The 15,609-nt window shown below is 45.9% G+C and overlaps 1 protein-coding gene across 3 annotated transcripts in view; it reads right to left on the reverse strand.

Moving 5' to 3' along the window:
- Nucleotides 1-15,609, reverse strand: part of TARBP1 (tRNA guanosine 2 -O-methyltransferase TARBP1) — an 85,087-nt gene that overhangs the window by 17,124 nt on the left and 52,354 nt on the right. For all 3 annotated transcript variants that reach the window (XR_004922374.2, XM_036108663.2, XM_036108665.2), the window contains 3 exons: nucleotides 11,135-11,245; nucleotides 8,508-8,657; nucleotides 2,194-2,280 (listed from right to left, as the gene is read on the reverse strand). Coding sequence is in view for 2 of the 3 variants with exons in the window: in XM_036108663.2 (XP_035964556.2) it covers nucleotides 2,194-2,280; nucleotides 8,508-8,657; nucleotides 11,135-11,245 (348 nt within the window). In the remaining variant the exon portion in view is untranslated. The remainder of the gene's footprint in view (nucleotides 1-2,193; nucleotides 2,281-8,507; nucleotides 8,658-11,134; nucleotides 11,246-15,609) is intronic.

A 15,609-nucleotide genomic window follows, 5' to 3' on the forward strand; every position in this document is an offset into this window, starting at 1 on the left:
CCATGCCCCACTGGGGCACTTCTTTTCTATTTACCTTGTGTATTTTCTGCCCCAGTTCTAGAATCAGCTGTTCCTCCAAGAAGCCTTGGTTCCTTTTATGAGAATGGTATTAGAAACCAAGATCCGGGAGCTAGGTATAGATTACTTGTAAGTGCAAAAAAAAAGAAAAAAAGAAATATCCAGTATAATTCTCAGCAGGGAATACAATCCTTTTATGAATCCTATACTCAGATACGCTGGTACTGCCTGTGATCATTTGCCTTGGCCACGACTGAGATAACACCGTTCTGGACTGAACACCAGTAATGCCACCTCGTATTTGCTGATGAGGTTTGGACACACTGAACAAGATGACAGGACAATACACAACCATGAGCACACTAAGGGGGTGTCTTTCCCCTCTGCTTTCGATCTCCATAGAACATTTAGCATTCTGCCCTCTGTCCTGTTTGGTGGTAGTTTTGAATCTTCTCTGACTACTTAGCACAGACCCGTACAAGTGCAAATATTTCCATACTTTGAGGAAAATGGAAAGTCTTGAGTGACTGTTTCCAAGAAGTCTTTAAACAAAAACATATTTGTCAGGTAACAACAGACTTTCCACAGACACTGTGAAGGACGTGGACATAGACTAACAAAGCATACTAGTCTGGTCTTTCCTTAGATGGCTCCATTTAGATTTCTTATTTTTCCAGAAGATACTGAAATTGAGATTATTCTATTCCATTAATCAGCATTCCTTCTTCTGGATGCTTTGAAAATAAATAAATCTAAAATATGTAATATACAGCGACTATAAACAGGGCTGAATGGGAAAATAACCTGTTATTGGGGCGCCAGGGTGGCTCAGTGATTTAAGCGTCCGACTCTTGATTTCAGCTCAGGTCATGATCTCAGGGTCCTGGGATCAGCCCCACGTTGGGCTCCGTGCTGAGTGTGGAGCCTGCTTGGGATTCTCTCTCTCCCTCTCCCTCTCATGAATGAATGAATGAATCAATGAATCAATGAATGAATCAATCAATAAATAAATTATAACCTGTTATTTATTCCAGATTTAGTAGAAGCATCTTCTAAGATGAATTAATTTTCAGAACTTGTCTGAACGGTTCTTGCGTTATTTCAGCCACCCTGACAGAAGACAGTTCCTTACCTACCTTGCCTCTCCCGGTAGATGGCAAGCAAATCTCTTTCCTGAACATATTTAAGATAGGAAGGTAACATGTGATGTTACCTGATGATAGAGCTTGCCTGATTTCAGCAGAGGCTGTGAACCCAAGTTTTAAGGGAACCGTAAGTCACACACTGCCATCTGGCTGACAGATGCTGTAAGACACCTGTGATTTCAAGATCTCAGGATTGTAGGAGTGAAATTGTGGTGGGGGGAAAAAGATCTCGGTCTTAGAATTCATGAAATGGGTTAACAACTAAATTTGATTCTTACCACTGTTTAAAGACAAGAACACTTGGAGAAATTCTAGGAAACCTCTTCTCCCCTGTGTTTTTCTTTTACTTTCAACACCAAACAACACTTCTTATTCCATATATTCAGGTCTCTCCCAGAGTTCACAGCTCAGTGCACTCTTCCCTGTAGATTCAGTAATGAAGAATCTTGCTCTACATCTCACTGGCAGGACTGCCTGAATTCTTAACTGCTTTGCCAAAGTGATTAACCAGAATTAGCTACGATCTCTACTTGTCTGTGGGGTAAACCACTAGGGAGACTGCTCTAAGCCTGAGAAAGAGAGAAGAACTCACACTCCAAACGGTGACCCACAGCACATCAACCTTCAATTACCCAAGAGCTTTTAATACTTGGACCGTAAGCATCTTTGCATGAGCACCTGTTCAATAACTATGTCAGTCAATGAACAGTTAAATGCAATAAAGGAAGTCTTACTTAAATCATCTTATTACTTGTATAAAGTTAAGAATCTATCGCTAGAAATTGCCCACCAGTCTGTCTACAGATTTAGGATGTGCTCAGGCATGCATGCCTCGGTGTGCATGTGTGCAAGTGCGTTAACACCTGCCTGTGGATTTGTGGCTAAGTACGTGCGCACAGTAGGTGAGTAGTGGGAGGGAAGACGAGAAGTGGCAAAAACCACAAGAAATATTCTACATTTTAAAAAAATTAGTACAAATATATACAATTCTATTTTGTAGATTTAAACTCTTCTTACCATTTAAACTCACCTTTTCTGGAATATTTTGAGTGATGATGTCCAAATGTGACAAAACGGATAAAAAGGTACAAATGCTTGTCTTAGAGTTTTCTTCACCCTGAAAAAAAATCAGATAAATCAAACAGTCACTCAAGGCTTACTGTGATGCCGTGGTGCCCAGGACGGCGACCGTACGTGAGGCGGGATGTGACGCAGCCCAGGCCCGGACGGGGATCCAGGATGGAAGACACAGGAGGGAAGTAACTTCCGGTAGCCAAACACCAACACAACACTCAGCAGGCACCACAAGGTAGGAACTGACTTAACCGTGGAGTAAGTGGCACAGCCGAGGGTGTGCTCACCTCAGAAGAGGTGCAGGCGGCCCAGGGGAGCAGGAAGGAAAGAGAACAGTCGAAAAGTGAGTAAGATGAACCAAGTCAGAGGTGACAGGAAGGCGGTGGCAGCGAGGCAGGAGGTGGGGGGCGGGCGGGACGGCAGAGACAGGCTCCAAAGTTAGACGGGAACTTGCAGACGACTTTAGAGCCAAGGACGAAAAGCTATGTAAGTGTTCAACTGGGATTCAGAAACCTTCCCAATTATAGGGATTTGGAAGAACACATCATTCTAGTGATAATAAACTGATGGACCCCGGATAGACTGGAAAGCAAGGAGACTACAGACACTATCGTCCAGAAACTACTCCAAAGGCAGATTAGATGATTTATTCAGCTACTGAATGTCTTCTACATGCCGGGTACTGTGCCAGAAATCAGGGAAAACAAAATTAGATAAGGTTCCTGCCTTCAAGGAGCTTAGTCTAGTGGGTTGGAAGGACAAAATTACAGAATAAATTAAAATTCCAATTATAACAAGCACTATTTACATGCTACAAAAACCTCTAATAAGGGGATCCAAACCATTCTTCCTTTAAGAAATGACACAAAGGACATGTGGACTGAGATCTAAAGGAAGAGAGAGAGTTCTGTCGATTTAAAGGAAAAAGGCCATTGCAGGGAGAGGGCACAGCATGTGCAAATGGCCTGAGAGCCAGAGGACATGTGAGGAGTGTGAAGGCTCAGAAAAGGTCAGAGTACCTCCAGGGACCCCGGCCTCCCTGTGCCCATGCCCTAATGCAGACCCCTCCCACCTTGTGAGGCTGGGTCTCGCCATCTGCTTTGGCCCGTGAGACATGAGCAAGCAGGATGCAACCAGAGGCTGGGGAAGCACATGCACACCATGACATGTTGTCCTGAGATGCTCATTCTGGTGATCCTGAGCCACCACAGAGAGAGGTCCAGCCACCCTGCCAGTCACATGCAGAGAGACCCAGGCCTGACCACCACAGCTCCTCCCCCTACTGCAGCTGAGGTGACCAACGTGGAAACCGTAGCCCCAGCAGGCACCACATGGAGCAGAACCGCCCAGCCAGGCCCACGCAACCCAGAATGGTGAAGAACGTTACAACACCATTTTCTACACTCACAGGTTCTGGAGTGTTCTAGCAACAGAAAGCGGAGTCCGTCATAGGACGAACATGCAGAAGGGGAACGTGGCGCAAAGAGGGGCTGGAGGGGGAGGGTGGCATACCATCACCTACGACCTGCAGGCCATTCTGAAGAGCCTTGGTCTTTATTCTGAGAGCAATGTTTGAAGCAAGTGGACAAGCTGACCAAATGTTCATTTTGAAAACCGTGCTCTGGCTTCCGCGTGGAGGATGGACTGAGATGGAAGCAAGAGTGGATGCAGGTGGCCCGAGAGAGAAGCCCTCCCTGCAGTGTGAGGCAGAGGCTCGGACCAAGACAGATGGCAGAGGCAGGAGAGAGCAGGTGAGGAAGTGAGAAAGGGTCCGCAGGGGCCGGTCACGAGTCACGTGAGGCACGAAAAGCATCAGGGTGTCTGGTTGGTGCGACTGTGTGGAAGATGGTGCTGTTCACCGCGGGCAGAAGACCATGGCTGGGGCAACAAGAAGCACTTGGTGTTAGACGTCCAGGTTCTGGACGGTCTACAAACATCCAAGGAGAAGGTCCGGAGCAGACTCAGCCAGCTGCTTCCGGCAAGGACCAGACAGTAACTCTACGCGCCGCTCTGCAGGCCGTACGGGGTCCGCTGCCACCGCCGAGCTCGGTCCCTCGGCACACACAGGGCCACAGACAACACGTAAGCCAACAGGCAAGGCTCTGCTGCACCGAAACCAGAGGCCCGACATCACTGTAGTTGGCCAGCTCCTGATTTAGCACGTAGGGGAAGAGGTGTGGAATAGAGCTCAGTGAGCCACTGCATCAGAGAAGTGAATCCTGCTGATACACAGGGAGAAATGAGGGGGGCACGAGGCTTCGCCTTGAGAAGCACTGACATTTGCTAGCTGCTCGGGCAGGAAAAGGCTGGAAAGGACACAGAAAAGAGGGGACAGAGAGACAAGAGGAACCTGGAGAGTGTGTCGCTGAACCAAGACCAAGAAGGTCATCGAGAGTGTGGACCGGGCCGAGAGAAGAGAGAGCAGGCTGACAACAAACTCCAGAGCGTGTCTTCCGTGAAGTGACAGCACTGGACCCCAGGGTGGGTGGGAAGACGTGGGAAACCTGCGGCAGGAGGCCTGACTGCCACACGGGAGTGAGAGGGGGTGACCACAGGGGAGGGGTGGGAAGTGCAGGGCAAACATCCATCAGCAGCAGAAGAGATGTGAGCACGTGGAAAACAATCGAAGAACACGGGGTAAGGAGACGGGCGGGGTACAACAGACAGACTGAAAGCACAAGGCTCCTAAGGCAGAGGAAGAGGAACCAGGGAACAGGCAGAAGAATGCTCTTCAACAGAAGATCCAGGTCCTTTATGCTACAAGGAGGGAAGAAGTCTCGGACAGATACGGACACAGGCAGAAGCGTATGACCGATATGGAGAAGGTAAAGGTGTTTCTATGTGAGAACTTTCATTTCCTTTAAAAAAAATAAATAAATAAAAGTTGAGGTCATTTGCTTCCGATAAAGGAAGAAAAGGGTGTAGTGAATGTTTGCCATTTTTTGGGGTATCTGTCCTGAACCTCCTTCCAAGTTCAGGGAATTCTCCCACCTTAGGTCTGTGGGAAGCTGAAGATGCCAGGTACATTCCTTTTCCCAGCCTCTTTGCAGCTAAAGAGAAGGCACCTGGCACTTGGATCCAGAGGCATCTACCCTGAATCGCAAACTCCTAACCAAGAGAGGCAAAGCCCCCAGAGGTGTCAGGTGCACCGCAAGCTAAGGTGACGGCTCCACTCCCCCACCAGTGGGGTAAAGCAGCATCTCAACTGGACCAGCTCCACGGCAGGGAGCTGCTGAACCTCCTTTATTCTTATTTTCCAAGCCTGATTCTGCCCCAATTCTGGGCATTCTGCACACCTCCTAATTCCCTGCTCCTGCACTGCTTGTTTTAAGAATCCCTTTCTGATTCAGTCAAAAGTTGTTTTATTTGCTTACAAGGAATACCCCTGACTGGTGTCCACAGACAACATACAAGGTCTGAAAGCTCTTTAGGAAGAGAGAGAGACTGAGCTAAGGAGACAAGCTTCAGAGAAGTGCGGCATTACTGGGGATACGGGAGAGTCAGGATGTCTCAGAAGGACACCAGAGCCAACCTGCTGTCCTGAGACCTTCTGAGGTGGTACCCCCCCTGCTGGAGAGCAGACAAAGCAGATGACGTTAAGAAGCAACAGACAAGGGCGCCTGGGTGGCTCAGTTGTTAAGCGTCTGCCTTCGGCTCAGGTCATGATCCCAGGGTCCTGGGATCGAGTCCCACATCGGGCTCCCTGCTTGGCAGGAAGCCTGCTTCTCCCTCTCCCACTCCCCCTGCTTGTGTTCCTGCTCTCGCTGTCTCTGTCAAATAAATAAATAAAATCTTTAAAAAAAAAAAAAAAAAAAAAAGCAACAGACAGGAGAAGCAATTCAAGGAAAAATGGCGGGAGTATTTTTCTTAATTCCACAGACATGAGGAGGGGAAGGGGGAGCCAGATGAGGAATCCTGGAATAGCAAAAAAGAATGCAGCTTTGGGAATGCCACACGTCTGAATTAAAGCTGTGTCATTTCTTACTGGTGTGACGAATCACTTCCTCTCTCTGAACCTCAGTGTCTTCATAAGTAAATTGTAAAAAAACAAAAACAACAGCCCGACCTAGCATTCAGGATTACTAGGAGGCTGCCGGTGCCACTGCTTTACAGGACAGCCAGGTTTCAAGCGAGGAGACTGGGAGCAAGGATAGAAAGGAGACCAGCGTCAGGGAAAGATGCTCTCGTCGGTTCAGCTGCGCAGGGACTGGAAGCAGTCTTGTGAGCAAGCCTGGCGGGTGGCCGGGGGCGCAGGTGGCCGCAGACAGGGGTCCCCGAAGAGAGGGGAGTGCAGAAGGAGAAGCACCGGGGCTAACGGATGATGCTTCTTGTTTTCCTACTGACAGAGATGTAAGTCTATTACAATATACACAGGGGCATTCTCGTATATCTCTTCTCTTTTTCATTAAACTTTTTCTTACGTGAGTACAGCTGACGCACAGTGCTGCACCAGTTTTAGGGATTATAGTCTGTGCTGCCGCAACAAGTTTATACGTTATGCTTTGCTCACCACAAGCGTAGAATGATTCTTAGGATGTCACGCAGCGTGAGGGTTGGGAGAAGAAGAGGGAGCACGTGAGAGGCATGAGGAGGGGCCACGAAGTGCAGCGCGGCGTGCGTCACGTCAGCTGTCAGCCTGAAACGCTGGGAAGAGGAACACCAAGGAAAAGGCTGTGCATAGCTGAGATGAAACCCTCACCGTAGCTGACCACAGCGGTTTAAGTAAAACAAGACAGGGAGGCGAAGATCATTCATCTCAAAGTTTAAATCGGGCACACCTCAGAAATACGGTGGGTTTGGTTCTGGACCATCCCAACAGCAAGTATCACAGAGTGAGTCAAACGACTCTTTTGATTTTCTGATGCATGTAAAAGTGATGTTTATTAGACTATAGGAGACCATTACGTGTGCAATAGCATTATGCCTAAAAACGCAATGTGCTTGCTGTAATTAAAAAATACCGTATTGCTGAAAAATGCTAACCATCATCTGAGCTTTTGACAAATCGTAATCACTGATTACAGATCACCATAACAAATATAATAATGAAAACATCTGAAATATTGTGAGAACTACCAAAATGTGACACAGAGCCACATACTGAGCAAATGCTGTTGGAAAAATGGCACCAACAGATTTGCCTGATGCAGGGCTGCCCCGAACCTCCCACTGGTCAAGGACACAGTGTCTACGGAAGGCAGTAAGCAAACCATCAAATGCTGTGGCCGTAGTAAAGGAAAGACGGCACTAAGACAACGGCTGGACAGAGGAAAAGTCAACAGAAGAGTAAAGAATTGAGAGTAAAAGTCCCCAAAAGGAAATACAAATAAGGACACAGGGACGGATGTGACAAAGACATCAATTTCTTCCCCTGAAACAGGAAGGAAGACATTGAAAAAGATACTTTGAGGAAGGAAGGCATCTCCATTTTCACATCGAGCAGAAGGCAAGGTTATTTATGTGAAGGAAGGGAAGGGTGCATTTGGGAACCAACAGAAAACACTGAAGACAAGTATGCAGAACTCATGTTTAGAAACAGTTCATCATTGTCAGGAAGCTGCAACTGAAACCCTATCACTTATCTGTTCCTTAAAACTGATTTTCAAGATATAAGACATGTCGGGGACAGGGGAATTTGGGGTGCGGATGAGGGTACAATAAAGTAAGAATGGTTCTTAGCTGGTGATCGGGGCTTCCTTCGAGTCTCTCTACTGTGCTTGTTTGAAATCTCCCCACTGAAAAACTCTCTGAAATGTAAAGACTGCATTTAATTCATCATCGTTCTTATTTCTAAAATCAAAGACACCGCTTGGTAAATAAGGATAGAGAAGGCACTCGTTTCTTCTTATTTTATTTTTGAGAGAGAGAGTGCGCACACACAGGGAGGGGCAGAGGGAGAGAGAGAGAATCCCAAGCACACTCCACACTGAGTGCAGAGCCCAATGTGGGGCTTGATCTCACGATCATGACCTGAGCTGAAATCAAGAGTCGGACACTTAACCGACTGAGCCACCCAGGTACTCCTCTTACTTCTTAATAACATAAGCCTATCCATCTTTACTTTGTTGGAACAGAGATTGATAATGCAAGAGGAGTGCCAGAGATTTCTGTCTTTTAAATTAACTCAGATCTTGCAAAACAGAACTTAGAAAGTCATTACATTGGAAGAGGACAACTGACAGTCAAAAAAGCAGCTATTAAAATGAACCAACTCTCCCAGCACAGCCAAAATTTTAATTCCAAAAATTATGAAAAATCTCTTTTACTTACATAAGAAAAACAATCCCAGAACTTCAGAAGAAATTGAGGAAATTTATGAAGAATCAATATGATAATCCATTCTATAAAATATTTTATGGATGCTTGATTATTGATGAAACCAGCCTGGAAAATCTTGTCAATAATTCTATTCAAGAAATTCTGAGAAAAATAAAGTTCATAAATTAAACTGTTAGGTTAGGGTTACTGTTTTATTTTATTGAGATACAATCGACATATAACACTGCGTATGTTTAAGGTGTCCATCTGTCCATCTTACACGTTCACATGCACATACCATAGCATCACCTCTAGCACATCACAAAATGATTTCTTTTTTATGGTGGGAACAATGAAGATCTAGTCTTGTAGCAACTTTGAAAATAGTTAATTGTAACTTAAACAGGCACCATTAAAAAGAAACAAATGAAGGGCACATTCTGCATGGAGCACTGGGTGTTATGCACAAACAATGAATCATGGAACAGTACATCTAAAACTAATGATGTAATGTATGGTGATTAACATAACAATAAAAAATTTAAAAAAAAGAAAAAGAAACAAATGAAACTTTTTGTTTTTTTTTAAAGTAATCTCTATGCCGAACGTGGGGCTTGAATTCACAGCCCTGAGATCAAGTCGCCTGCTCTACTGACGGAGCCAGCCAGGTGCCCCCAAAGAACTTCAAGTTTTACTGTAAGTAATTATCGGATCTACAACTCTCCAAACAACAACCCTAAAATCTGTTCACTGAAATATAATGATGAGGTACTAAGTACTTTACACTTTACCTGCACATCAATTCTATGAGGAAGGTTATTACTGTGTATTTTTACAGGGAAAAGACTCAGAAAAGTTAAGTGTTTTCCTCAAAACCTAGCAGGTGGCAGAATTCAGATTCAAATAAGCATCTGCCAAAATGTCATGGGCTTATTAAACCTGGAACAAGAATGACGGATGCCTCTGTCCGCAGGAGGCAAACGAGGCCCAAGGGAAGCGGTGGGGGGCCCCTTGCTTCTCTATGTGGACTGCTCATCGCCCACCCATACAGCCTCCAAGACCTTGGAGCTCCCACGTCATCCCCCCTCGCCCCAGGCTTCTCGTCAAAACTGCACTTCCGTCTGGATAACTGAACATATCCAAGTAGCGGGTAAAAATACACACACAGATCTACCTATATAAGATACAAAAACATATGTACTATGTACACCGTTCATTTGCAAGAACAATCTATCTTTAAGAAATTTCTAACTGGCAGAGAGGAGTAGAGCAGCTCACTTGGAGGCCCCGAGACAGCACTGTGAAGGGCAGCACGGCCTCAGGGAGACCTGGTTTTCGATTCCAGCCCCACCATCCACCAGCTGTGTTATGTTACAGGCAGGCCCCCACCTCCCTGAGCTGCGGTGCCCGCTGGACTAGATGAGAATACTCATGCCTGCCCTGAAAGACGGCGATGAAGGTGAAATGCATCCACCAGATACAACGATCTAAAATTCTCAGCAGCGGCTGCTCCATCACGGACGTGCTAGTGCTCGGCTCCCCGACAAGCCCGCCCGCTGTGACAGGCCCCCTATCCTCCAACACGACCCTCTCCCCGGGGGCCTCTCCATTCCAAGGCAAAATGTGCTCTCAGTAACCTAGCCAAACATCTCTAAAGCACTGCTTTCCAAATGCATTTTAAAGTGTAATATGTACAGTATTTTAAAAATCAAATAACATGAAGAGGTCTATATGAAAATCAGCAGCCCCCACATATCTACTAATATTCCTCCCCAGAAAGAATGCTTTTAGCCATTTCTTCTTACCTTTATCCAAACAACTGATGTGGATATACTTCTATACTTCCAGTTACTGAAATGTTTCTCTCTTACAGATATAAGGCCTCATAAAATTGTATTAAAAAAGTTTGATATGTTTTTAAAATTCTCTGAAACATTTAAAGGAGAACAGGAGGGGAGGACAACAAGAACCTGAAGTCGGAGGGAAACTTTTTGTATTCAAAAATACTTTTGAAAATTGTGTGAAATATACCATTACTTTCACATAACGAATCTATTTTCTTACCAGAAATATTAAGCAAACATGATCAGTAAAATCAGACAGAGTCCATTCACCTGTTCCTTGCCTCCTCAGGGAAGAAAAAAGGGAACTAGGGGCAAAGACTCTGTTGTAAGAGATCGAGATCTCGGTCTTGGCTTAGCTGGTTTATACGACCACAGTATTCATGAAGTTAAGGGGGCAGAATCAGCCATAGGAAATGACAATCTCATCCAAAACAGGAGCACTCCAGAGTAACTCAGCTGTGGAAAATTAGCAGCTCATATATGGGTATTGTCTACTCGAATGGCACACCAGACATTAAACAGTTAAAACGTTACTTACGTTAAAGAACGAGAAAAAGAAAAAAATATTAAGTGGTGCCGGGTAAACCAGTTTCCAATTTATTTCTACAACATCTAATTGCCTTAGGATTCTTTTGACTAAAAAAAAAACAGTCCTGAATAACTTCAATTTTAAGAGCGAAGGTATAAATTTTAAGCAGATTACTTTCTCAATTTTAAGACAGCACATGCCAGTTTCTACTGGTTTTTTCCGTATGAAAACACGATGCTTCGAGGGACCAGCGGTCAGAACCATACCTGATCGAAGCTGGGGAAAAGCACCAGCAGCGTCTGCCATACCCGGTTCTTCAGCCGGTGCTGCTGGGAGTTCACGTAGTACCGAGCTCTGGACCTGGACACCAACTCATCCTGGGGCAGGGAGAGGAGCGGCACTGAATTACCTACTGAATCCATGATCCATGGGAACAAAACCAATGACAACTGCAAATTCAAAAGCTTTAAGCAGAGTCCAGGAGCTTATTACCCTCCCAAAGGCAGAAAGGAGGGTAAGAAAGACATGTTCTTGAAAGCATTTAGTTTCCTTTCAAAACAATGAATTCAGTTGCTTTTGTCTGCTTTTAAAATTAGACTATGAACTATAAAAATGTATTCGGTACAAAAAGGATTTAGAAATGTCCGTCTCTATCTTTGTGGCCACTTCAGGTGGGAGACATGGGGTCACCGGGGTGCGAGGAGGTGACAAATGGGACACAGTTTGCGATGAACCGATATAGGCCCTCCTCACTCGCTGCCCCTGTGTCCCGTGCACGTTGGCGGTGATGATGTCTGCGGTCGGAGGTGAAGCCCACTAGGGAACCAGTGTGACCAGCACCTTCCCCAGACACCAGACAATGGCAGTACGGAGCCCTGTCCAGAGCGGAGCTCGCTCTCTCGCCGGCGATGGTCTGTGCGGTCTAAACTCGGCCACCTGCCATGCTGACTTGTGTTCTGTAACTACTAGTGCTTAGCGAAGTTATGACGGCACTAAAGGGTGTACCATATTCAAATGTCCTAATGATGAAAAAGTAGGTCATCCACCACCTCCAAAACCACTGTCACCTAATGGCCCCTAATGTAGACAGTCCTCATTACTTGGTAAATTCTGTGTTCTTCTTCTGTGATCCCATTCTATGCACTTCACTCTGTATAAGATTTTATAACAATAGCTAAATTAACGTAGGTTTTAATGACTCCTCCTCATGATTAAAGTCTCACAACCAGGCTCTCTATTATTTCTTTGGGGACATTTTCTTTTGATAGAAGTGTTTCAGATGTCATCTCCTGCTCAGCCTCAATGCAGCTAAGAATGGAAGCCTCACTAGGGCAGCTCACACAAGCATGGGGGAGCATCTGCACCCCAGGACCCCTGCCCTCGGGGCCTCACTGGAGTCACTGTCCTCACCCCGTCTTCAGCTCAAAATCCTCTGTCCTTTTACTTGTCCTACTCAATGTACTCTTTTATTCAGAAAGATCTTTCTTTTCTCTACCAGTCTATCAACCTCTCTAGTTCCATGCACCTCCTGACCCAACCTGAGCCCCAAGAATAATCTCTACGGTATCTTCAAGAGCACATTCCATTCTTTTCACTACAACCTCAAACCCAGTTGCAAATTCCCTTCTTTGGAATCAACCCAGTGGCTTAAAGATTCTGATCCTCCTTTCACGTTGTCAAGACGGCTGAAGAAAAATCACCTGCCCCCCACTGACTTCATTGAAAGTACGTATTCTCTCTTCAGCTGGGCCCTCCCACCGCTACACCAGGGGTCTCCAACTCTGTAGTGCTCAGAATCACCCTGAAGGCTCCTTAAAACAGACTGCTGGCCCCACCCCGAGTTTCTGATTCAGGAGAATGGGGAGGGGCCCAGGAATCTGCATTTCCAACACATTCCCTGGTGACGTTGAAGCTGCAGGTCCAGAGAACGGAAGAGTAAGATTCCACTCATCAATGGAATCTAAACAAATGAACGGACAAACAAAGCGGGATGAGAACCATCAATACAGAGGGGAGGGGCGGGAGGATGGGTGACACAGGCAAAGGGGAGGGAGGTGCGGGCCACCAGCTAGGGAAGGAGTGCGTCACAGGGATAAAAAGCAGAGCGTAAGGAACACAGCCAGTGACGTCGGGACAGTGAGGTACGGGGGCGGCCGGCAGCTGCGCTGTGGTGAGCACAGCGTCACGTGCAGAGCTGTCCGATCACTGTGCTGTAACACCTCAGAACGACAGAGCGTGTGTGTCAACTACACTCAGACTGGGAACGAACAAGCTCGGTGCCAGACAGTCATTTGCTCTTCTCGGGTCTCCTCCCATTCCCATTTCCACAAGGAGAATCTGAAATCTTCACTAGTCCCCTCCGGGCTTTAACCCCCAGTCTTCTTTCTCTGGCTGCCCCTTCACTCTACCGCCTACCGGCCGGACCCCAGTGTGCTTCTGGAAACTCAGAAATGGCCCCCAGCTTCTGCCCCCGGCGCCCAACCTGCTCTCGGCCACAGCACACAACACCGCCAACGGCCACCGAGACACCGCTTGCAGTGGGAAAGAACAGGCCCTGAGGTCAGACTTTATCATCATGGACAAATTCAGAGCGGTTCCTCTGCCAAATTCTGTACAGACAAGATTCTTCAGTGAGCTAAGTTAAGGTCATGAGCAACACCAGACCAACACCATCCAATTCTGGTTCTATCCTCACTTCTTAGACCTCTTTCTCTGGTTCCCTCTCCTACCAATATACTTCAAGTGTTGGTGTTTCCTAAATCCCCATTCCCGGCCTCCCTCTAGAGTCTTGTCCACATTCATCACTGGGCACGGTGGCTTCCATTTCTTTCCTAAATATCATATTCCTAATTGCCCGTTAGTGGGCAATTTCACATGGATGCCCAACAGCAACTCAAATGTAGTACATCCAACACCAAGTTATGTTCTCAGATCTTCTCTTTCACCTGACCGAAACTGGGGTAATTCAAACACTAGTAATTATTACAATGGACGGAAACACATCAATATGTTTAAGCTAAAAGCAAAAAAACTCACTGATCACCTTCAGAAGAAACTAGAAGACACTAGGAAACCAATTCATTATTTTGAAAACTGATAAATAACAGGAAAAAATCTAGCACTGATCCTGCCTTTCCTACAGGAAACATACCTCGGAGTTCTCTAAATACTTCGTATTTGGATACAGATGGATTTCAGCTAATAAATGAAAAAGGAATAAAAGGATTAGAGTATTACCATTCTGCTGCTCTTAAAGAATTAACAGAACGAGGCAATTCATCAGTGACTAACACCCCAAAAGGAGAGCCAGTCAAATATTCTACACTTCCTGAAAGATGGACACTCTTGCCCCACCTCCACCCCCAAAAAGGACAATCAAGCCTATATCTGATCCAGTTCTAGATCTCAACACCATCTTGTATAAAGTCGGGGATCAGAGAAACATCTTAAAAGGCACCACGGAAACTCAAACAGCAAAATCCAGACTGTGGAAGTCCCTAAGATGAAAACAATCTGCTTTCTCCAAAAAATACATTTCAAGTTTGAAACGAATGAGGGGAGTCTGTAGATTAAGAGACACCTCAACCAACCAATGGCAGGGTATGGACCTTATCTGGGTCATTATTTCAAACAAAGAAACTGAGAAAAAAAAATGTAAAACAATCAGGTAAATTTAAACACTGACTGGATATTTGATAATATGAAGGAATTATGAATTCAGGTATGAAAATAGTATTGTAGTTATGGTTAAAAAAAGAATTCTTATCTTTTTGAGATATATACTGAAACATTTATAGATGAAACTGACGTTGGGATTGGCTTCAAAATAATGTGGGCTGGGGGGAATGTCAGAGGTACACCCCTCAAGACTGCCCATCACTGGCTGCTGCTGAGGCCGGGCCAGGAATGGATCCCTTCTAAAGCTACTTTTATAAAATATTTGCAAGTTTCCAGTACAAAGCAAACAAAAAACTACCCGCACGTGCCTCAGTAAAACCTAAAGAAAGGAGAGTGGGGAAGACTGCAAAGGCCAGGAGCTGAGTACTGCTCGCCCGCTGGGTGGCCAGGCCGCCATGTGCCTGGAGGTCCTTGAAGATCGCCCCAGCCGGCCACCACCTCCACCTCCTCCCGGTTCACGCTCTCCATCCATGGACTCAAAACTGAACCTTGAAGGTGACACCTCAGGCACACAGGGTCGAAGCAGACACAGCCGTGTGTAATCCCCACCCCCTGTGGCTTCTGCACTCCGGTGGGAAAGACTGACTTTAAGTACTACCCTGTATTAATTCTAACTGACATCACTGCTACAACTTCAACCTTCCCCTCGGTTTTCAAGGCCAACCATGTTTCTGTCTCTTCCCTCTAGAAACGACCCTGCTTCCTGGCTCATAACACAAGTGTCCCAGGTGCTCCCTCCCTCACGCCGACTCGCCGCCACCTGCCCGGCTCCTCTCTCCAGCTCAGAGAAGAGGTCACTCCTGACTACAGTGAGCCGGCCCACTCTGCTCTGGATGAGATCCTTTTCCACTTTCTCCAGGATTATTCTTTCATTTTTCTTTATTTTCAAATTACCCTTTTATTAGTTGCTCTGCTCAATCTTCTTCATCTTCAGAAACAGCTGCTTGGCCTGAGCCGGTGTCTAATACATCACTTTTCTGTCTTCCCGTTTCCTAAATAAAGCCGATCCTTCTATTGGACATTAGAGCCAGTCTAGACTACTCAAATATTTTTTTAAAAATAT

Source organism: Halichoerus grypus, chromosome 7 (assembly GCF_964656455.1).
Source record: "Halichoerus grypus chromosome 7, mHalGry1.hap1.1, whole genome shotgun sequence".
NCBI classification, from domain to species: Eukaryota; Metazoa; Chordata; class Mammalia; order Carnivora; family Phocidae; genus Halichoerus; species Halichoerus grypus.